General features: G+C 45.4%; 1 protein-coding gene across 2 annotated transcripts in view; it reads right to left on the bottom strand.

The window, feature by feature from the left end:
• Positions 1-14,765: 14,765 nt before the first annotated feature.
• The window catches only part of CMKLR1 (chemerin chemokine-like receptor 1), a 160,789-nt gene continuing 151,186 nt past the window's right edge, over positions 14,766-24,368 (bottom strand). For both annotated transcript variants that reach the window (XM_040346034.1, XM_040346025.1), the window contains exons 2-3: positions 24,071-24,132; positions 14,766-16,085 (exon numbers count right to left, since the gene is read on the bottom strand). In XM_040346034.1, the coding sequence (XP_040201968.1) occupies positions 15,021-16,085; positions 24,071-24,094 (1,089 nt within the window). In that variant the 5' untranslated portion in view covers positions 24,095-24,132 and the 3' untranslated portion in view covers positions 14,766-15,020. The remainder of the gene's footprint in view (positions 16,086-24,070; positions 24,133-24,368) is intronic.

The following is a 24,368-nucleotide window of genomic DNA, read 5'->3' as shown; positions in this document are numbered from 1 at the left end:
ATCCTCCTCATGAGGTGAGTTGTGGCCACTCTCCTCCCCTGAGGACTCCGGCCTTGCCTGGGGAACTTCAGCAGCCTGGTGTCCGGGGGTTGGTGCAGACTGGCCTGATGGCCCAGCACCCTCCTGGCCATCTGTGGATGACACAAAACATACACAGGTTGGAGGATCCACACACTTGTCACATATTCCCTCCCCCCACACATGCTACTCGCCAGATGGAAAAAAAAAAACTTACCTGTCCTCACGGCCTCCTCGGAGTCAAAGCCAGGCAGGCCCACCACTTGCTGCCTGTTGAAGCACCGGGCCACTGCCCACTCCTCCTCAGTCAGCATGATGGTGCAAGGTGGTCCCCCTCCAGTGCCCCTGGCATGGGCTGTAAGCTTGGCTAGCTTATCACGGACCACGCGGCGGAGGTCATTGATCTTTTTGGAGATCCCATTGCCGGTCCTCATCTCCCCCCTCAACGAATTGATCTCATCAGTAATGTTCTGCAGGATCTGCTTCTTCCTGGCCGGGGTGATGTCCCGGCTCTCAGGGCCATGCAAAAATCGCCCATGTCGGGTAATGGCCCTGGCAAGAATCTGCTTCTCCCGGACAGAGAAGTTTAACCTCCTCTTCTTTGGTGACATATCACCACCAAACAGTCAGCACCAAACAGACACAAAAACAAACAGCACATACAGACACAAAAACAGACAGCAAAAACCAAACACCAAAATCAAACAGCAAAAAGAGACACAAAAACCAAACACCAAAATCAGACAGAACAAACAGACAGCTAATACAGACACCAAAAAACACACAGAAAAAACAAACAGCTAATACAATCTCCTATCACACTCTCCAAAAAATCTTTAATATAACACCCCTACACAAACCAACAAACAGACAACAGAACAAAAGCACCTTGCTTCAGGAAGGGAAACAAATGGATGTACTTTTGCAATGGAAGGGCGTTTGTCTGGGCCTATTTAAGCACAGGGCATATCTCACTAAGTATGCTTGGCCTAGTTCCTATCTCACTGATTGCGCTGGGCCGAGTTCTGCGCATGCGCAGAGAGGCTATGAACATAGTCAGCGCCATTGCTCATGCGCATGCCGGCCGGCCCTTCATTTGCATGGGGTCACGGCTCATTTCAATGAAGCACGCCCACTTCCTTCCCACTTTCAATTACCCCGCCTTACGCCTCGGGATTTACGTTACGCTGGCGCAAATTTGTGCGCAAATACTCTGTGGATACGGTACTTGCGTCACGAAATTCAGACGGCGTAACGTAACAGAGATGCACTACGCCCGTCTATATATGCGCCGCTCTATGTGAATCTGGCCCTCTATGTTTTGGGTGTATGCATTTTTTTTAAGTAAATGGATGGGCTACAGATTTTAACATAGGGAACTGCATTGTAATTATAATACTACAGCACCCTTCATGCTTTAGAAAAAATTGTCAACAAAATACTAATTTGCTTCTTATGTTTTCTTGCTGCCATGCAACTACTCACTCTTCCATTACTTTTTAAGTGTGGCTGGTGGCTTGGGACTTGCGGAACATATCAAATATATCACAGGACCTTGCAGTACTTGTGAGGGGAAGCATTGTTATCGCATTACAGGAAGTGATGCGTCTCTGAAACAAACTGACAGCATTAACAAGTAAAACTTGGAGAAGTCAAGAGCTGAAAATTATGAGGGTTATTTGAGTGTGCAAATTATATAAAAAAAAACATTTGCCTGGAGATACACTTTAACCTCCCTGGCGGTATGATTCTGTCTGGAATTATGTACCAAAAGCGGTACAATTATTTTGCAAGGAAATTTGGCGTTTTATACTGTAGGCCTGTAATCTTTAGAAATAACTCACTTAAATCTGACCAAGCAAGAGTCTTGTAGGCATCCCGGGTATGATTTTTTTTTTAAAACAAAATTATAAATTATAATATAATAAATAATTATAAATAATTATAACAAATAATAATATAATTATAATAAAAATTATTCAATAATGTAATCAACTCGAAATCACTGAATTTTGCTCAGTTGCAGAATTGTCGCTGTCATTATTTTTTTTTTTTTATGACGAATTTCCCCACAAATCGCTATCGCACATTTCTGCAAGTGATTGTAATTTATTATCGCGGTTTTCTAGCTGATCTAAAACCATTTTTGACATAAAGGGACACTTTTGGACAATCTACAGTTTTTAGGCAGAAAGAACATTTTTTATTATATAAAAGTACATGTAGGGCACTGGGCAGACCACTAGGGACAAGGGGGGTGTGTAATTTTTACATACAGTACTGTAATATATAAGATTACAGTATACTGTATGTAAAGTGTTTGTTTACTTTTTTGAATTTGGCGCCGTTCTCCGCTCCTGTGCGTCGTAACGTCGCAGGGAACGGAGATCGGCGGCACACGGGGAGACTGTGAATCGAGCGAGGAGGACCCGCTCGCTCACACAGTGGGTGGCATCGCTGGATCCAGGGACAAGGTAAGTAACTTGCCTGTGGATCCAGCGAAAGGTAAGCCGCGCCGCTGCACACTCTGCACGTCCAGCCCGAGCGTGACTCGGGGTTACCGATCCTAGCATAAAAAATCAACCCCGAGTCACGCTCGGGTTTACCGCCAAGGGGGTTAAAGTGGTAGTAAAGCCCACTTTGTGGTTTTTACCTACAGGGAAGCTTATAATAAGGCTTACCTGTGGTAAAATGAATATCTCCTAAATGTGCACTGTTTAGGAGATATTCACCCTGGATGAAGTTGGTGACAACACTTGCGCATGTGCTCTGAAGGTCCAGCATACCTTGCCGGACCTTCAGAGCTTATTGCTGGAACCAAGGCACATGCATGGGAGACGTGATGTCATCACAGCCCCCAGCCAATAACATAGCCAGAGCGTGCAAACCCAGAAGAGAGATCAGGGGTAGATGTCAGCCCTCTTAGCGGGGACTGCACTCCGCTGGAAGGGTTTGTTCCAAGATAAGTATTTCATAATGTCCTAGAATGTGATGCATACTAGCACATTATGCATTTGCCTTACAGGTGTTATTTTTTTTTTAAACAGCCACAGTTTACTATAGCTTTAACCACTTCCCGACCGCCGCATGTACATATACGTCGGCAGAATGGCACGTACAGGCACATTGACGTACCTGTATGTCCCTGCCTAGACGTGGCTCGGGGGTCCGATCGGGACATGCGGCGGTCGGATTCCCGCGGGGAGCGATCCGGGACGACGGCGCGGCTTTTCGTTTATAACAGCTCGGTCGCGATCACTCCCCGGAGCTGAAGAACGGGGAGAGCCGTATGTAAACACGGCTTCCCCGTGCTTCACTGTGGCGGCTTCATCGATCGAGTGATCCCTTTTATAGGGAGACACGATCGATGATGTCAGACCTACAGCCACTACCCCCTACAGTTGTAAACACACACTAGGTGAACCCTAACTCCTACAGCGCCCCCTGTGGTTAACTCCCAAACTGCAACTGTCATTTTCACAATAAACAATGCAATTTAAATGCATTTTTTGCTGTGAAAATGACAATGGTCCCAAAAATGTGTCAAAATTGTCCGAAGTGTCGCCATAATGTCGCAGTCATGAAAAAAATCGCTGATCGCCGCCATTAGTAGTTAAAAAATAAAAATAATAAAACTATCCCCTATTTTGTAAACGCTATAAATTTTGCGCAAACCAATCGATAAACGCTTATTGCGATTTTTTTTAACCAAAAATAGGTAGAAGAATACGTATTGGCCTAAACTGAGAAAAAAAAAAAAAAAGTAAAAAATATTGCATTTTTTTCAAAATTGTCGCTCTATTTTGTTTATAGCGCAAAAAATAAAAACCGCAGAGGTGATCAAATACCACCAAAAGAAAGCTCTATTTGTGGGGAAAAAAGGACGCCAATTTTGTTTGGGAACCACATCGCAATTGTCTGTTAAAGCGACGCAGTGCCGAATTGTAAAAATCCCTTGGGTCATTTAGCAGCATATTGGTCCGGTCCTTAAGTGGTTAAGTGAATGTGTTATGTTCACAAAATCACACACTCCAGTGTTCAAACCCTACTTTATCATGGTTCATGCTCTATTTTAGAAGGACTCTATACACAAAAGTTACTTGTTTCTTTGGATCTATGTAATGAAAAAGTGTTTAGTAAATTTCTTTTTTAAATTGTTATGCAGTACAGTTAGAAGAAATTATGCATTCTAGGTCTTAACTGAATGATACTTCTTTATTTTTGCAATTTTTATTTATTTTTTGCTAAATCCCAATTACATAATAACTGGTGAATTTAACATTTTACTTAAAGGGGTGGTTCACCCTAAAAACTACTTTTTCTTATTACACTTGCCCCCCACATTACAATATGATTAAGGCTATTATTATTTTTTTTTATGCTGTACATACCTTTGTACAGCATATTCACCCGTGGCATCCGGCTTGCGAGTCCCGCGGGAGTGGGCGTTCCTAACATGTCTGTGATTGACATTTTGACCAAAAACGAGCTCACCCCCGTCGCGTAAGCCGCGTCACGGTTGGCGAAAGGAGCCGAACGGCGAGTCGGCGCTATACTGCGCATGCGCATCGCCGTTCGGCTCCTTTCGCCAATCGTGACGCAGCTTACGCGACGGGGGGAGCTCGTTTTTGGTCAAAATGTCAATCACAGACATGTTAGGAACGCCCGGTGGGCGTGGTTTGCCTTGAGGGAAGATGGCAGCTTAGTTTGAGAGCTCTGTCCCACTTCGGCCCGAATTAAGCCTTTCTGCGGGATTCTCACCCTTTTTTTCTACACGTATCAAGGGGACATCATCCCGTGGAAGCTCGGCATCCCGATCCCGGTCTCCGAGAGACATCTCCGGCTCGAGTCAGACCATTCCGGAGATCTTCAGGACACAGAGGCCTGTCATGACGGCGCAGCTTCCCGCCTCCACATCACCTCAGCAGCATGTAGAGCTCACGCTCTCTCCTACAATGCCTCCTCCTGCTTCAGAGATTTCCAACCCGGCTCCTTCCACTCACCTTAGTATCCAGGACCTCCGGGCGGTGGCAACCGACATAAAGGATACTTTATCCACGGCAATATCGGACCTCCGCCAGGAACTACAGGCGATAGCGGGCAGGGTCCAGAGAGTGGAGAACGTGACGATGGTACAACACACCGCCATTAAGCGCGTGACCCACAAGCTTGACTCTCATACCCTTCAACTCCGGTATATCCAACGCCATGTCGAAGAACTCGACAACAGGGGCAGAAGACACAATCTGCGGATCCGAGGTCTCCCGGAAATCGTCGAGACCGACCAGATTGCCCCGGCGGTGTCCGGCATCTTCAACGGCCTCCTAGACAGGCCGCCAGAAACGCGGATTGCCATGGAACGCATACACAGGGCCCTCCGCCCGCGGGCAGAGACACCGATCCCCCGAGAGATATCATTTGTTTTATAAATGACTACGAGATCAAGGAGACGGTCCTCAAGAAGGCTTGAGAGAAAGACCGGCTGGATTATGATGGCCGCCCGATTCAAATCTTTCAAGACCTCTCAGCCATCACACTCAAGAATCGCAGGGACCTCCGCCCCCTCCTGGATGTTCTGAGGAACAAGGGAATTCGTTACCGCTGGAAGTTCCCCTTCGGTTTGCAGGTCACCCACTTAGGCCGTTCGGCTCTCCTAAGAGTCCCTGAGGAATTGGAGACTTTTTGCAAACACTTGGACCTACCGCCTGTTCATCTCCCGGACTGGTACGCGGAATTCCAAGTCCCGGAGCTCTCTCGCCGAAACATGGAAGAGGAACCCATGGAGGCCCAGGACATTAGATACCGCAGGAGGCGTTCTCCTTCCCCTTCAAGTCTTGGTCTCCCTGCACAGGGCCACCCTCTACCGACCAGCCCGTCCGCGGCCCCGCTACCAAGTAGGGCTCGTCGTGATCACCCGGTGATCTCGCGCTAGATGGACTCCCGGGTACTGATCGCCTCCCAGGTACTGTTTCGCTATGAAGCCTGCCTGCCCAGATGTACCTGAAATGCCTGCTTCTCCTTTTCCCCCGCCGCCCTGGCCCCCCCTGCTCGGCGTAAGCTGCCCAGACGGTTAGAGCAACCCACCGACCTGCGATCTGATGCCCAGATGACTGTCTTCCCTTCTCCACACCTATCTCACTTGAGGTCCGAAGGTGAGTGTTTCTATGGACTCTGCTGTTCGTTACTGGCCTCGGACGCTTAGGACCCTATCCGTGAGCGGTTGGGTGTGCCTCAGTCTGCCTTACCCCGGAACCACCTTCAGTCCTTAGATTGACATTGCACGCATCGCAAAACTACTGTCTTCCCCGGTTTACATCCGCCGGCGGGGTCTCCCGCACCCCTCACAAGCATCATACACGCCCAGCCCTGCCTTTGGTTGATAGCCGCTGAACACTGCACATCCGTCCGACGGATCCGTCCGGCTCCCCGACCTCGTAGAGCACTGTCTACCGGGACATTTTGGCTACGACACTGTCCTCGGATCTGCTCGGATACCAACGGACTGGCTTCCTGGACAATGCTGGGTAACGTTATGGTGTCTTAACTACGCCTGTAAATATATCTGATCATATCTCTTCACTGGGTACAGAAGCAGTTGGGAAGGGGTTGGGACGTGTTATGATCACATTGTATGGGATCTGAGCCTTGGCGCATCTCCCCTCCAGGTCCGTTGGTACACTGGGCTGCATCTGAAAGCTCGGTATTGGGAGAGTCAAGATCAGCCATGCGGCGGAACGCCCCTCTACAATACACAGGCTAACGCTGCCTGCTTGGCTTCGCCCAATACTCCTGAGTGAGAGACCCGACCCCGACGGAGGTTTACTCCGTCTGTCAGTTTACCGCACAGAGCCCGCCACCCTCCTCCCCCCTCCCCCCTCCTCCCCTCCTCCTCCCCCCCTCCTCCTCCTCCTCCCCTCCCCTCCCCCTTCTCTCCCCTCTCCCCTCCTTCTCCCCCCCTCTCCTCCTCTCCCCCCTCTCCTCCCCCTCTTCCCCCCCTCCTCCTCCTCCCTCCTCCTCCCCCCCTCCTCCTCCTCCTCCCCCCTCGGTCATAAGTTGCTCTCTTCCCCAGACATAGCTAAACACTTTGTCGAATACTACACTAAACTGTACAACTTGCCCTCACCTGACCCACTTTCGGCGCCAATCACGCGACAGGGAATGATGGAGGAGTTTTTGAAGCAATTCGGTCCCACCCAACTATCGGAAGCTGCTAAAACTGAGCTTGACAGACCCCTGGACATCCAGGAGGTGGAAAGGGCTCTAAAACAACTGAAATCGGGCAAAAGCCCAGGCCCGGACGGCCTGACGACCGGATACTACAAGACATTTGCTAAAACTCTCAGGCCTCATACACACGACAGAGAAACTCGACGTGCTTGGCACGTCGAGTTCCTCGTCGAGTTTTGGGATGAAGCCGCCGAGGAGCTCGGCGGGCCGCTTTCTCCCATAGAACAACGAGAAAATAGAGAACATGTTCTCTATTTTCTCGTCGAGTTCCTCGGCGGCTCCATCGAGCCAAAACTGTACAGACGACAGAGTTTCTCGGCAGAATCCGGGTTTTGACCGAGTTTCTCGGTGAATTCTGCCGAGAAACTCTGTCGTGTGTACGAGGCCTGACTCCATTTTTTCTCTCTGCCTTCAACTCCTTCGCTGATCGACCTGCCCCCCCCCCCCCCCCGAGACCTTTTGACTGCTCATATCGTTGTTATACCGAAACCCGACAAGGACCCCACAGTAGTGACTAACTATAGGCCCATTTCATTGCTTAATGTTGACTTGAAGTGGTTTTCCAAAACGTTAGCGAACAGGCTTCTCCCTTTCCTCCCCACCCTAGTGGATCTGGATCAAGTTGGTTTTGTCCCTGGAAGGGAGGCGAGGGACAACACCCTGAAAGCCCTGAATGTCCACCACTGGCTCACTTCTACCAAATCCCCCGTTTTTTTCTTGTCACTCGACGCGGAGAAGGCATTTGACAGGGTGGCGTGGGATTTTATGCAGACGACTTTAAGGGCTATGGGCCTGCCATTGACTATGCTAAATTTCATCTCAACGCTCTATTCCGGCCCAACGGCACGGGTCCAAGTGAACGGCTGCCTGTCAGATGCCTTCTCCATATCGAACGGTACGCGCCAGGGTTGCCCCCTCTCTCCCCTGATTTTTATTCTAACCCTGGAACCGTTCCTGAGACGACTTAGGTTTAATCCGGCGATTCGGGGTATTGAAGTACAGAAACACGCATACAAAATTGCCGCTTTTGCGGACGACATTCTTCTTTTCCTGACGGATCCACTCACGACTATCCCTAATTTACTAAACGACTTCGAAGATTTCAGACGTCTATCTAATTTTCAGATAAATTTTGCCAAATCGTCAGCCCTGAACGTTTCCCTACCTGACGCGACGTGTAACCTTTGTAAAGTGAACTTCCCTTTCAAATGGAATAGACGGGCCATTACCTACTTAGGGATCCAACTTCCTGTATCCTTAGCGGATCTATACATACTAAACTATGCCCCATTGCTACAAAAAATATTGAAAGACCTGCGGGGATGGACCTCAAAGCTGTTATTATGGTTCGGTAGGGTTGCGGTCATCAAAATGAACGTTCTGCCGCGAATTCTGTACACTTTACAAGCAGTCCCGATCAAGATTCCCCCGGCTTTCTTCGCCTCCTATAGGAAGGCATGTACCGACTTCGTTCGGCAGGGGGCCCGTCCGCGTCTGAGCTACGCTCGACTCACAACACCTAAGCTTACGGGAGGAGTAGGATTGCCCGACATTTACAAATATCACTTGGCTTGTGGCCTGACTAGGATAGTGGACTGGACAGTACATAGTGATCAAAAAGATTGGATACAGCTCGAACGATTGTTTTCTCCCCTCCCTCTACCCCAACTTCCGTGGATCGCATGGCGAAATATCCCGGCGGACTGTATAGACCACCCCTTAATCCGTCCCTCCCTACTGGCCTTCAGAGAGGCCTGTAACAAGCACAGATTGTCCGACCTGTATGGCCCTATGACTCCCCTTAGAATGAACCCTGACTTCACTCCGGGAATGCACCCCGCCTTTCTGGCAGACGATTGGCCCCACTCCACAGTACGAGCAGTTCAATTTTTTACTAATGGGAGACTCATGCTCCAATCAGAGCTTGCCTCCAAAATTAATAGGGACGTTTTCCCATTCTGGACGTACGTGCAGATCCGCCACTTCCTTACTAAATCGGCCCCAGGAACGACATGGTCCAGAGCCGCTACTTCGTTTGAACACATATGCTCAAGCCTTGAACCACAGAGACACCTTATCTCGACTATCTATACCCTTTTGTTTTCCACATGCTCGTCTAAGGCCCCGTACACACGACCAAACATGTATGCTGAAACTGGTCCGCGGACCAGTTTCAGCATACATGTTCGGTCGTGTGTAGGCGCGAGCGGGCCGAATTCCAGCAAACATTTGCCCGCCAGGCCTTTTCCCAGCAGACAAATATTCCTGGACGTGTTTTAAAACTGTCCGCTGGAATCCTGCCCGCTCGGACATGTACGGTCATCAGTACAGACCTACCGTACATATCCGAGCGCCCGCCGTCCCTCGCATGCGTCGAATGACTTCGACGCATGCGTGGAAGCCTTTAAATGGCAGGCCCGCCCACGTCGCCGCATCGTCGCCGCGACGACGCGGACACGCCCCGCGTATTGTTTACGCGCGGACTTCTGTGCGATGGTTAGTACAGCCATCTTACAGAAGCCCTCTGGCAGACATGTACGGTGAAAACGGTCCGATGGACCGGTTTCATCATACATGTTTGCCCATGTGTACCGGGCCTCAAATACATTGGGCTAACCAGCAGTGGGAAAGGGATCTCAGACTTGATCTCACGGAAACGAAATGGGAAGACGTCTACAGGATGGCCCATAAGGGCTCGGTTAATGTCCAGGTACAGGAAAATGCATACAAAATCCTCTCCAGGTGGTATAAGACCCCTCTTAAACTACATCGCATAAATCCTGCACTTTCACAGGTCTGTTGGAGATGTAATTTAGAGACGGGATCGTTCCTCCACATATGGTGGTCCTCCCCCAAACTCCAATCTTTCTGGAAGGAGGTGCACGAGTACATCTCTAAAGTGACTACATTTGACCTGGAGTTTGCCCCTGCTCAGTTCCTCCTTCACCATGCCCAATCGTTGCCAAGAGGGTATTGCAAGTCTTTGGCAATGCACATGGTGAACGCGGCCCGTATGTGTATACCTCTCCAGTGGCTGTCCCCCAATCCTCCATCGATCTCGGACTGGTTCAAATGTATTAAAAAAACAATGGATATGGAGGAACTGATCCACCAGGCGAACGACACCCCTTCTAAATTCTCGGTAATTTGGGCTTGCTGGACCCACTTTGTCTTGTCGGACTGTTACAAGAATGCTATGTCGGGCCGGGGCTGATTGTTATCCCTCAATGATATAGACCCCTTGGAGCTGTGGCAGGTTTCCCCCCCCCCCCTATTTGCCCCGTTATCTCCTATACCCTCCCCTCCCTCTTAGTATGATAGAAGGCACGAGTGCATAGTCTGTGCTGGAATTCTTGGCATAGCGCTTTGGCTCGTCTCGGTAGTTGCCAGCCTGGCTGTGCTGGATATTGAGGAATATATAGTTTATAGGGTTTTTCCATCGCTCACAGCACAGTGTTAAGTACACCCACGTTAGGGTGTTAGTTTAGTGGTTCCTGTGAGTGCTCCTAACCGCTCTTGCTAGCCCTGGCAAGGGCGAGTGAGGCGATTCATTGTGTGACCTCATTGGCGGCTACGCCCGCAAAAGTTTCTCGATATGATTGTAAATGAATGTGTTATGTCTTCATATACTTCTATTGCATTACTCTGTTCTTTATGTGCCTTGGCGGCTGCGACCGCAATTATCTATGCCCATTGGCTGTAAATGTTATTGCTGTATCTGCAGAACCTTAATAAAAATCTTTGAAACAAAAACAAAAAAAAATGTTAGGAACGCCCACTCCCGCGGGACTCGCAAGCCGGATGCCACGGGTGAATATGCTGTACAAAGGTATGTACAGCATTAAAAAAAAAATAATAGCCTTAATCGTATTGTAATGTGGGGGGCAAGTGTAATAAGAAAAAGTATTTTTTAGGGTGAACCACCCCTTTAAGTGATGTATAACAGTGTGATTTAATATTTAACACAAAAAAATACAGAGATAAAGTAATATTTAATGAATACATTAAGTAGTGGACTGTAGTATCAAACATAAAAATGCGTAAGTGAAATACATTATTCAGAAAAAATTTAATGTATAATAAGGCTACCATTTTACTTATATTACATTATTTATAATTTTTATTTTTCTAAAATACCACAATAATAATAATGATCTCTTCTGCCTCTGACTAGTTTCATAACCAGTAACCAATATAATGTTGATTTTCTGTTGTCACTACACAACTACTTCAGGACTGATTTTAACAAAAATTAACTGGGCAGGATACTATGGCCCGGATTCACAGACACTGGCGCATATTTATGCCGCCGTAGCGTATCTCCTTTACGCTACGCCGACGCAGCGCAGAGAGGCAAGCACTAAATTCACAAAGCCAGTGCTTCCAAATCTGCGCTGGGTTTTCAAGGCGTAAGTCGGCGTAAGTAGAAGTGGGCGTGAGCCATGCTAATGAGGCGTGACCCCATGCAAATGATGGGCCGAGCGCCAGACAGATACGTATCGCCAACTGCGCATGCGCCGTCCCGTGGGCACAACTCAGTGCGTATGCTCACAATCACGTCGGAACAACTGCCTAAGATACGTCGGATCACTGCCTACGGCGTGAACGTAACCTACGCCTAGTCATATTCACGTCCTACGTAAACGTCGTAAAATACGTCGGCTTGTGTTCTCTGGTGCAGCCCTTAGCATGGATGCTGCTGAGTTACACCTCCTTTTATGGGCATAACTTTACGCCGGACGTATGACTTTACACGCACTGCGTCGGATGGACGTACGTTCGTGAATCGGCGTATCTCCCTCATTTGCATATGTGAATAGAAAATCAATGGGATCGCCAAATACGTCCAGCGTAAATATGCGCCCACTCTACGTCGGTGTAGGCAAGTTACGTCGGTCGGATGAAGCCTATTTTCAGGCGTATCTTAGTTTCTGAGTCCGGCGCATAGATACGACGGCGCATATTTGCACTTACGCGGCGTATCTTGAGATACGTCGGCGCAAGTGCTTTGTGAATCCGGGCCTATGAGTTTCTAAATCAAATAATAAAATAGTTTGAAAATGTAATATTTGCCCAAAGATATAATTTTAGAATATTAAATAAAAATGACACTATCCAGAGATTAGATTTGATAAGCATGTCTGCCCTAATGAAGGTAACAAACCAAAAGGTTATCTTTATGTACCGTACGCAGCATATAAATCTAGCATGAATGTTACATGAAATTATTTATTACCGCTAAACATGTTAAAAAGGATACAATACAATCATATAGTGCATGACAGATAAAAAGGGATTTTGGATGTTTTCATCTGTTTCAGGCTGTGATAATTTAGTAAACCTCTACAAGAAATTACAATTCTTTGAAATTGTCAATGTATAGGATGTGAAAATCTGTTCATAAGATGACTGTATCTGTCAACATTGTACCAAAATGCATAAACATTTAAGTGCAATGTTCACTGAAAAAAAAAGACTCAAAAATTGTCTGTTGTCACTTAACACTAAGCCATGCCTCTAAGGCCCCGTACACACGGCCGAGGAACTCGACGTGCCAAGCACGTCGAGTTCCTCGTCGAGTTCTGGGATGAAGCCGCCGAGGAGCTCGGCGGGCCGCCTTCTCCCATAGAACAACGAGAAAATAGAGAACATGTTCTCTATTTTCTCGTCGAGCTCCTCGGCGGCTCCATCGAGCCAAAACTGTACAGGCGACAGAGTTTCTCGGCAGAATCCGGGTTTTGACCGAGTTTCTCTGTGAATTCTGCCGAGAAACTCTGTCGTGTGTACGGGGCCTAAGACCAGACCAGCTTTGACATTATGGCTTTGTATGTAGAAAATATGCCTCTGAATGCTGGAGCCAATTTGCCAGATACTACTGTATGTTTTAGTAATACTTTGCAACCAATGCCATAACACATTTGTGAGGTGTCAGTATTGCTGTCAGTTACTTTTCCTAAAATCATCTGAATAAATAACATTTGAAGTTTGCAGACCATTAGACACAACCCTTTCCTATACAATTGTCTCCATCCAATGGTCACAGAATGACACACTAATACATTTCTAACATTATCTTATGTAACTTCAGTGGGAGATAGAGGGGTGTGAATTAGCAGAGTTCTGCAATGCATTGTGTTTTCAGACCAAACAGGAAGTTAGGAGCACACTGGATTTATGGTATACTAATGGGTATTTTCTGCAGTTGTTGTGGAAAGAGTTATAAACTCCAAATAATGGTATTGAAGCTTATATTTTGTAAAATATGAGAGTGAATGTAACAGGTGCTAGGCACATGCAAATGCTGTGTAGCCATAGAGCAGGGGTGTCAAACTGGACATTCTTCAAATGTTGTCGAACTACAAGTCCCATCATGCTTCTGCCTGTGGGAGGCATGCCTGTATCTGTCAGCATTGCAATGCATCACGGGACTTGTAGTTTCGCAACAAGTGGAGGGCACATGTGCCATAGAAGCTGTTAAATAACGTTATTTAATACCATCTTTTAAACTTTTCCAAGCACAGTGTAGTTTGTGTGAGTGCTAGAGGACCAATATCAGTAGGGTCCCAGTATTCAGAAAATTATTTCTTTAGTACCCACTTTTCCACCTAACATTTAAAGTGCACTTGTGCCCAAACTATGGGTATTAAAGTGCATTAAAAGGCATTATTTTTACAAACAGTATAAGAAATGTAAAGACTATCACCAACCTCTCTAGGTAAATGTACTGTGAGGTAATTCATCCTAAAACATCATAGCAGGGACTCTGAAGTTGGATTTCAGTTAGGTCTCATAGCTTGAAATACTTGATGTTTACATATATATATATATATATATATATATATATATATATATATATATATATATATATATATATTGAAAGGATGGCATCTGTTGTGAAATTTGAATTTATATTTATCCATGATGCCTTTGGCAAGAGATGCAAATTTAAGCTTGTTTTAACTGCTTTTTAAGAATATGTAAATACTTTAGCATGCATAGTATAGACACAGGTACACTTTAAACAAAATCAGCATTTCTGCCCTGTCATTCTAATGCCGCGTACACACCATCACTTTATGTGATGAAAAAAATATGACGTTTTTAAAAACGTCACTTTAATTGTGTGTGTGGGGGAAAACGTCGTTTTATGTCTTGTAAAAAACGACCCAAAAAAATTGAAGCATGCTTCAATTTTATGTGTCGTTTTTCAAAAGTGCACTTTTTACTTCACAGAAATTGACCGTGTGTAGCAAAAAACGTCGTTTTCTAAGACGTTTTTTCATCCACGCATGCCCAGAAGCTACTTATGAAGCAAGCTTCAATGGTAAAACGTGGTGGAACGTAACCTCACTTTGCAAGAACATTGTGAGAAAAACGATGGTGTGTAGGCAACTTCGTCTTTGAAAATTGTAGTTTCAAAAACGTCATTTTTTACTTCACAGAAAATGTCGTTTTTTTTCATCACATAAAGTGATGGTGTGTACGGGGCATAATAGTGAATCAGAGTGCTCAAACTAAAGTGAACTTGTAAAACAAATACATTTTATATGCATTTCTTTTAAAAATAACAGCATAGTAACATATAAAATATTCTTGGTATATTGGTGGTAAAAAAAAGAGAACAAATCATTTTTTATGATTTAAATATGTGCTTAATGCAGTAAGTGAGTTACTGTTCATGTCCTTGTATCATTTGTCAGTAGCTGTTTCTAAGCATCTATTACTAATTTTGTTTTTGTTTTTTGAAATGTTATTTTTATTGAGTTTTGAAAATATTATATTGCAGTTGAGTCCTTTTCTGTAACGGAAGATCGCTGTGTGAAGCTCCTGTGGCTGAGACGTGTGTGCACTGTATCCTCACTTATTGCATTGTCAAGTCTTGATAGAATACTCATCTTAAACTTCTTGAAATCCTGGCCCATAATAACATACACAATAGGATTTACACAACTGTTGGCAATAGCAAAAGCAGTGGCAATAGGCAAGCCAATCTTGAATAAATAGTGTGAGAAAGCGTGGTGGTATAGCTCGAATACATGCAGAATGTGGAACGGTGACCAGCAAATGAAGAACGCCACAATAATTGTACATATGATCTTAAAGGGTTTTTTGGATTTTGCTATCTTGTTTTTCTTGAGTTTGAAGACAATTGTAACATAACTCAATGTTATTATGATGAGCGGGATTATATACCCAAAAATAAATCGTATTGCCACCATCACTGTGTGTGTTTCATGAAAATCTATTTTACCAAACATTGAATAATTGTTGAAACAGATTACTTTGTTATTTTCAAATTTAGTATCACGGAAAACAAAAGAAGGTGAGCTTAGAAAAAATCCAATAAACCATGCGACTGCAGACATAAAGCTGGCAAGCCTAGTGGAACGATGGTTTTGTGACCAAACAGGAAGAACAACAGATATGCAACGATCCAGACTAATAATGGTCAGCAGAAGGACACTGGTGAACATGTTCAATGCCAAAATGAAAGAGTTCAGTTTACACACGGCCCTTCCAAATATCCAGTGGTGATCCATAGCTGTATAAACCACAGTCAGGGGTAGGAAAAATGTGAACATAAAGTCAGCCAAGGCCAGATTAAAAAGCCAGATAGTGTTCACAGATTTCTTCATCTTAAATGCAATTATACCAATGACCAGGCCGTTTCCAATGACACCCAAAAACCAGACAACCATGTAGAGTAGAGTAGGAGCGATCCAGACAGCTAGGCTACTATCTTTGCTTTGGTCATTATTGTGGATAACATTCAATGTGTCTTCAGTATAATCCTCAGTGCCATAAGCATATTTGTTTATCTCATATTCATCATCCATAGCCTGAAAAAAGATTTAGAAGACACTATGTCAATAACTGTGGAAAAATTACATATGTTGAAGGAAATTTTAGATCACAAAATAAATCATGTCACCACCCGCACATTATACATAGAAACTTAGCATGCAGAACATTGTCTAAACTGTTAGTACCGTGACCTTGCAGAGCTGGGGTCTTAAGTTTTATTTGTGCAGGAATATTATCTGCATGTAGTTTAAAAGATATTTGTCCCATATCTACATGGGTTTCCTTCAAATGTGGTGCTATCTTTCCACAAAACTATACCATAATTAATATGGTGTATACCTCTTCCTCTCCTTTTGCGTTTTCTGTGGTGTCGCAAGAATGGTGTCTGCCTTGAGATGAAAGGAAGTCCTCCTCTTCCTCCCGCTGCTCTGCCACAAGTGTCCTGTCCATAATGCAATGCAGAGTATGCTCCAACAGGAAAACATGAGGGATTGTGTCACTGATGCATGCATTGTCATGGCTCGCCATCCATGCTGCATCATCAAATGGTGACAGTACAGTGCATGCATCTTTTATAAGCAGCCATTGGCGTGGGGGGAAAAAAGCCAAGCTCCCCTGAGCCTGTCCGTGTGCCATAATTACACAGGTATTGTTGACGGCCAACTGCTACATGTGCCAGCAGACTTTAGACAGAAAACAGTCTAGCAACTGTTTTTCTCCCCTGCAGAGCTAAAATAATCTCTGCTCTGGTGTGGCTCCTGTTCTCTAGACAGACAAGCTGAAGCACTGCATGGCATCCTTTAGCCTGACTCATTGAATAACTACTTGAACGCTTAGGGGGTACTGGTGGTTCATAGGACAATTCAGCTGAGGAGGCAATGAGGAGAAGGGGGGAAGGTGGAGCTGACAAATATTGCATCATCACCACTAGCTGTAGGAAACATGGTGGCAAAACAAGCTTCAGCACTGAGACCTGTCCTGCATCCTTCCTAGTTGCAAGCAGAGTTAGCCTGGGTGCTGTAAGCAAAATATATTGTCCCTGACCATGCTGCTGGACCATGTGTCAGCAGAAAGGTGCACCTTGCTGCTGATTGCCTTGCCCAACAATGCCAAAACTTTGCCTTCCATGTGATTTAACCTAGGAACCTGCCATGGTGGTACAGCACATTCTGCAAATTCACAGAAGAGGGCAGGATCCATCAAATGGAAAGGCAGCAGTTGTAAAGCCAGCAAATTGGACAAGCTGGAATTTTGACACTGGGCATGTGGATGGCAGGGAGTGTATTGTTTTTCTTCAGTGCAGCTACTGGGGCAGATAAATCTGCCCGCTATTCTCTACAGCTAGTGGTGTGCTGCTGGCAGATGTGTTGCAAGGACCTGTGACATCCTTTGCTATACCATCCATGTCAATGGAGGCTGCTGAGAGGTCATGAGATACAGCGGGGGTAGACTTGAAAGGTGAGGAGTGAGGAGGAGAAGAATTGTGTCACTTTTGTGTGGCTTTCAGGTGCTCTTGATAATGGTGGGCTGAGTGGTGGGAGGGTAAATGCCTTTTCAAGTATGTGGGACCCAAATGGCTGGTATTTTGCCACACTTGATCTACTTGTGGCAGGGATTGAAAATTGCAACAGTGCAATCAGCTCTACATGTTCTAAAAAAAGGCCCACATAGCCAAGTTGTGGGAAGTGGGCTGGGCGGTAACAGCTCCACAATCTGATGGATCAGGGTGGCTGCTCTCTACTGTTCCATGATGGCTGCCTCTGGAGGACATCCTGCCTCAGTGGGGTTGTACCTACCCCTCACTTTCCTCCTCTGCCCTATCAGGCACCCATGTCACGTTAGTGACCTCATCATCATTATCCCCTTCACCCTGAGCATCACTGGAGCCAACTTAGCAATGCACTGTGACTGCTAATTTGTTGTGGATCTGTGTACTCCTCTATCTGTAGGCTCATGTTACTCCCTCCCTCAACCTCAGAACCAACATCAGAATCAAGTAATGCCTGTGCATCACCATGAAGCAAGTGGCTGCACTGTGTTCAAATAAATTCAGTTGACTCCTCCATGCATGATGCTGGGGCTATGGCAGGAGTAGCTGTGGACAAGGAGGCAGAATAAGCCACTCTGCAGCTGCGGTGGAGTGAGCAATAGTCTCAGCTTGGGTGATAGAAGATGAGGAGAGTGAGGATGGTTTAGTAAGCCAGGCCACCACCCCCTTGCTTGCTGTGGCAGGATAGCACGGGCAACAACACTAAATAAAGAAAACCGTGCCCTGCATGAGGAAGGACCATGTTCACCTTTGCCTGAGGACATAGACGCTGCTGGCTCCCTCATAGTGGCATGGGAAGGTCTGACTCTCATTGTTGGCCTCCTAGACATGATAGGAGGGCTTATTACTCAAATTTAATAGATACTGGGAAATGTGTAATTGGATTCACTTTATTCAATGAAAAGTGGTGTTTGGTGCACTTGAAATTGAGGACTGACAAAAATGTAAAAAAAAAATGAGGAGAATAAAATAGGGGGATCAACAGCGTTGCAGTCAGAAAAACTTGTGTCTGACAATTTAAAAAACCAGGGCAGGCACGGGACAAAAAAAACAGCAACCAAAAAGAGAGTATACAACACTACATCACTGTATACAGCACTAAATGTTATGTAATGCTGTGATAAATACTGCACAACATTAAAACTACACCCACTGTACACTCACACTACACTATATTCACACTTTACTGACACATTATACTCACACTACACTCACACACTACACTATACCCTCGTCTACACTACACTAGCACTGTACTGACACACTACGCTGACACTACACTATACTCACAATATACTCACATTATACTCAGACTAAACTAACACTGCACTGATACTCTACACACTAAAGTCACAATAACACACAAACTCGCTAGTAGCAAACAGAACTTTGCTCTATCTATCTTCCACTCCAACAACACACTGCAAAAGGTTCCTGTAGGAAGGAGCCTTTTATAGTGTGGGGTGGGACTATGAGCACTTAGCCACGATTGGGAAAAGTCATCATGACTTTGTCGAATCATGGCTCTGACTGTGCCCTGATTAGGCAAAGCCTTGCAGACCTTCATGCCATTCTTTCTTCTTGTTGTTCAAGAAAAGCGGGATTTACCCTGCAGTAAACACTACAAATATTTCAACTAAGGCCCAGTGGAGGAAAAACTGTGTGTCACACCTCAGTGTCTGACTGCTGGAAACTGCTGGTAATGGTTCAGGCCATCAGATGAGTCAGAAGCTAGTTATGGCAGCAGGCTAGAAAAGGTTTCAGGGGCTGGAAATACGGTCATTAGCTGGTAATGGTGACAAGGCAGCAGAGGTGGCAGCAGCTGGTAATTGTGGCAGGCTGCAGTGGTAATGGTGGCAGGTCCTTATAACATTCTTTCTTCTTGTTGTTTAGGCAAAGCAGGTATTACCTTGCAGCAAACATTACACATTTTGCAGCTGAGGCTCTGTTGGGCAAACCTGTGTGGTACCTTGATGTAGCACCTTCTAGTGCAGAGTGCTAGGTATTGTACATAGGTTTTTCTGTAGTGTAGGTAAATAGTTTAGCTTGGCTGGCAGCCAAGCCTGTGTGTTTTGAAACTGGGTGGATTGAGTGATCCAGGGAGGCTGGAATCACTCATCAGGCAGCATCTCTGATACCTCCCTCTACTTGCTGGAACTTTACAGAAATTTCCAGAAGAATGGGAGGAAGGTTAGGAGGAGCTGCCTGGTGTACTGAGGAGGGCCTCAATCAATCCCCGACCAAATGGGCTACCAGGGGGTGGGACCTTCTTAAATACTCAGAGTCAGGCTAGCAATGGGCAGTGGAGTTTGGGTGGAAGCTGGAGAGGAAGGAGGCCTTTGAGGGTAGCCCCCTAGTCTTGGGGGGGTAAAAGGGGGATCCTCTGACAACACAATGAGGAGTCCTGTCCAGTAGCACAGGAGCAGGTGTGAGGACAGCAGAAGCTAGCAAGCACATCTGGGAGATCTCCAGGGAGAAGACAGTCAGGTAGCTGGTAAGTGAGACAGTTGGGGAAGACTGAGAGGAGTGAGGAGTGGCCGTCTGAGATGGTTGTAGAGTAAGTCTGGGTTGACTGTGGAAGATTAGCCGTGAGGGCTAGTGAAAGGGGCAACTGCTGCCAGGTGGTCTGGAAGTGCCTGAAGAGCAGGGTTGCCAACCGTCAGTAAATTTAAAAACGGTTTGACAGACTGCATGTCCGTAACAGGCACTCATGGACAGATGTAAAAATCACAGATTTTGCAAACCGTCCGTGAATTTACTGGCAGTTGGCAACCCTGCTAATAAGGTGGTTCTGGGATCAGTAGCCACAGTAGGGCAGCTGGACACTGGGACTTTTCTGCACACCGAAGGGACCCGTGGTCCCTACCTGTAAAGGGTTTTCACTGGATCTGGCTGAGTGCCTTGTCAGATCCCCCTAACAGTGTTCCAGCTGGGCCTGAGTGTTCTGCAAGCAAGATTTGTGTAGAAGGAAGAAGAGGAGTGCATATATAGACTGTATAAATTTGTGTCCCTGAAGAGTTCTTTTGCTGAAAAGTCAAGTGGGCATCCCATAATACCCCTATCCCTATCCAAGTTTATTACCCCTAAAGAGCAAAACAAAAGTTGCTGGACTATTTCCTGTCTAAAGTGTGCTGGGAAAATTTGGTGAGTCTGGCTGTGCAGGGTGGGGATCCCTATTCACCAATGGCTCCTAGGGGGGTAGTGCTACATTTACTGTGCCTGAGCAGTGGAACAGGCCACACATTTGGAGGTGCAATGCAGGATTTATCCTGCAGCAAACATTAAAACATTTGCAGCTTAGGCGCAGCTACAGAAATATTATGTGTGGCACCTTCATAGTGCCAAAACACTGGAATAGACCAGGAGTGGTATTCCTGCAATACAGCACTAGGGTCATTGGCTCAAATGCCAATAAGGACACAGGACATGCATGGATTTTTTAAGTTCTCCATGTGCTTGTGTGGTTTCCTCCTGGTGAACTGGTTTCCTCATACACTTCAAAGACATGCTGGTAGGTGAATTGGCGTATATCTAGTATGTGTATGTATGCATGTGATGTAGGTACCTTTGATTGTAAGTTCCTTGAGGTCAGGGACAAATGTGAATGTACAGTATATAGTATCTCACAAAAGTGAGTACACCCCTCACATTTCTGTAAATATTTTATTCTATCTTTTCATGTGACAACACTAAAGAAATTACACTTAGCTACAATGTAAAGTAATTAGTGTACAGCGTGTATAACAGTGTAAATGTGCTGTCCCCTCAAAATAACTCAACACCCAGCCATTAATGTCTAAACCGCTGGCAACAAAAGTGAGTACACCCCTAAGTGAAAAAGTCCAAATTGGGCCCAATTAACCATTTTCCCTCCCCAGTGTCATGTGACTCATTAGTGTTACAAGGTCTCAAGTGTGAATGGGGAGCAGGTATGTTACAGTGTGTGTTATCGCTCTTAATCTCTCATACTGGTCACAGGAAGTTCAACATGGCACCTAATGGCTAAGAACTCTCTGAGGATCTGAAAAAAAGAATTGTTGCTCTACACAAAGATGGCCTAGGCTATAAGAAGCCTCACTCCTTTACATTGTAGCAAAGTGTAATTTCTTCAGTGTTGTCACATGAAAAGATAGAATACAATATTTACGAAAATGTGAGGGGTGTACTCACTTTTGTCAGATACTGTATGTAAAAGCACTGGTAAATTATTGGCACTATATAAATACCTGTAATAAACAATTGTGACAAGCCAGCAGAGCATAGGTGTCCAGAGCTGATAATGGTGGAAAGTCCGCAGAGGTGGCTGGAACTGGTATTAGTGGTAGTAGATGGTAATGGTGATAGGCAAGCAAAGGTATTAGGAGCTGGTAATGATGGAAGTTTTTTTTTTTTTTTTTTTAGAGTGGATGACAAAGAAACATGTATATACAGTGGCATCAGCTGCAAGGGGTTTGAAATCATTTTTATGAAAGTAAGCCAGTGCACAGTGGCAGGAAACATACAAATGTGTCTCTTGTATGGTTATTATACTTAATATGCTCATTACAATCTATATGTAATGCGAAGCTGTCTTTATGTTTGTATGTGTTTCTTATCTTTAAAGCGGGAGTTCACCCATTTATTTAATTTTTCCTCTTTTCCCCTTAGATTCCTGCTCGTTTGGTCTAGGGGAATCGGCTATTTGTTTTAAAATATGAGCAGTACTTACCCGTTTTCGAGATGCATCCTCTCCGTCACTTCCGGGTATGGGTCTTCGGGAGCGGGCGTTCCTTCTTGATTGACAGTCTTCCGAGAGGCTTCCGACGGTCGCATCCATCGTGTCACTCGTAGCCGAAAGAACCTGAACGTCGGTGCGGCTCTATACTGCGCCTGCGCACCGGCGTTGGGCTTCTTGGATGCGACCGTCGGAAGCCTCTCGGAAGACTGTCAATCAAGAAGGAACGCCCATTCCCGCAGCCTATACCCGGAAGCGACGGAGAGGATGCATCTCGTAAACGGTAAGTATGGATCATATTTTAAAACAACTAGCCGATTCCCCTAGACAAAACGAGCATTAATCTAAGGGGAAAATGTGCTCTCTAAGGGTGAACCTCCGCTTTAAATAAAAAAATACAAAATAAATAATAATAATTTGTCTCTCCCTTTAACAAAACCACCTGCTGCACTGAAGGCCCTCCCAGGCAGCACAGTGGACACATAGGCCCAGATTCTTAAAGGACTTAAGACGGCGCATCGCCATGTAAGTCCTAATCTGACCCGTTGTATCTATGCGTCTGATTCTTAGAATCAGTTACGCATAGATATCCATTAGATCCGACAGGCGTAAGTCTCTTACGCCGTCGGATCTTAACTGCATTTTTTTTGACCGCTAGGTGGCGCTTCCGTCGAATTCCGCGTTGAGTATGCAAATTAGCTAGATACGCAAATTCCCAAATGTACGCGCGGCCGACGCAGTAAAGTTACGACGTTTACGTTAGGCTTTTCCCGGCGTAAAGTTGCCCCTGCTATATGAGGCGCAGCCAATGTTAAGTATGGCCGTTGTTCCCGCGTCGAAATTCAAAAAAGTTACGTCGTTTGCGTAAGTCGTCCGTGAATGGGGCTGGGCGTCATTTACGTTCACGTCGAATCCAATGATGTCCTTGTGGCGTACTTTGGAGCAATGCACACTAGAAAATTCCATGGACGGCGCATGCGCCGTTCCGCAAAAACGTCAATCACGTCGGGTCACAGTAGTTTTACATAAAACACGCCCCCCTGTTCCAAATTTAAATTAGGCGGGCTTATGCCGGCCGATTTACGCTACGCCGCCGCAACTTACGGAGAAAGTGCTTTGAGAATACAGCACTTGCCTGTGTAAGTTGCGGAGGCGTAACGTAAATCAGATATGTTACGCCCGCACCATTTTACGCGGCTCTACGTGAATCCGGGCCACAGTAAGCCTGCAGCTCCAGCACTTACTGTGCAAGCTCTGGTCAGTGGTCATATTCCATGTGGTCCTCACTTCTAAATGTTTCTGCATTGGCCCTAGACTCCACTTATTTTAAAGCATTGCTGAGGCATCCATCACATTCACCACTACTGCTCCTACTTTTTGGGACTGGAGAATCTGAGGCACATTGGGCATGAAAGGGGGATCCTGTCATTACATGTAAATGCAGCCAATAAGTTCTTCCTCTGAATCTTTTCTAAGTACCATTCAGCAAAGTTTTGTCCTTTCCTTCTATGTTCTTGCCATGCTCAACATTTGATATTAGAAATTCTTGTACACCCTCCTGCATCAAGTGACTCATCATGTACTCATCAACCTACAAGACTTAGGAAACATTTACATAATTCAGAAAAGTAAATATCATGTCAGGCTGGTTACAACCAAGCAAAAGCATATTTTAAATTTAGATATAACTGCATAGGACAGGAGCTCTACATATGAAAAAAAAATGGTGGCAATAAAAAAATGTAATGAATCCTTACAATTCCAGATGTGGCGGTATCCATGGAAAGGGTAAAAATCTTATTCTCAAACAATTGTTCACCTACAGAAAAAAAAAGAAAATCACAGTTTAACAATATGAACAAATATAAAATTGTTTAGCTATGGTAATTAGATTTTAAACCCAAATCTGAATAGATCTGAAATTGATTGCAGTAATTTAGGCATATGATTTTAAAAGATTCCAAATCTACATTCACCATTCTGTCAAGTTCCATTACCCCATTTGGGGGGCACCGACTACAATCACATCAGCACTGTCAGTCAGATCATACAAAA

The sequence above is a fragment of the Rana temporaria genome, chromosome 1, assembly GCF_905171775.1.
Source record: "Rana temporaria chromosome 1, aRanTem1.1, whole genome shotgun sequence".
In the NCBI taxonomy this organism is placed as follows: Eukaryota; Metazoa; Chordata; class Amphibia; order Anura; family Ranidae; genus Rana; species Rana temporaria.
The sequence above is the reverse complement of the archived record's forward strand: the minus strand, read 5'-3'. Positions and strand labels throughout refer to the sequence as shown.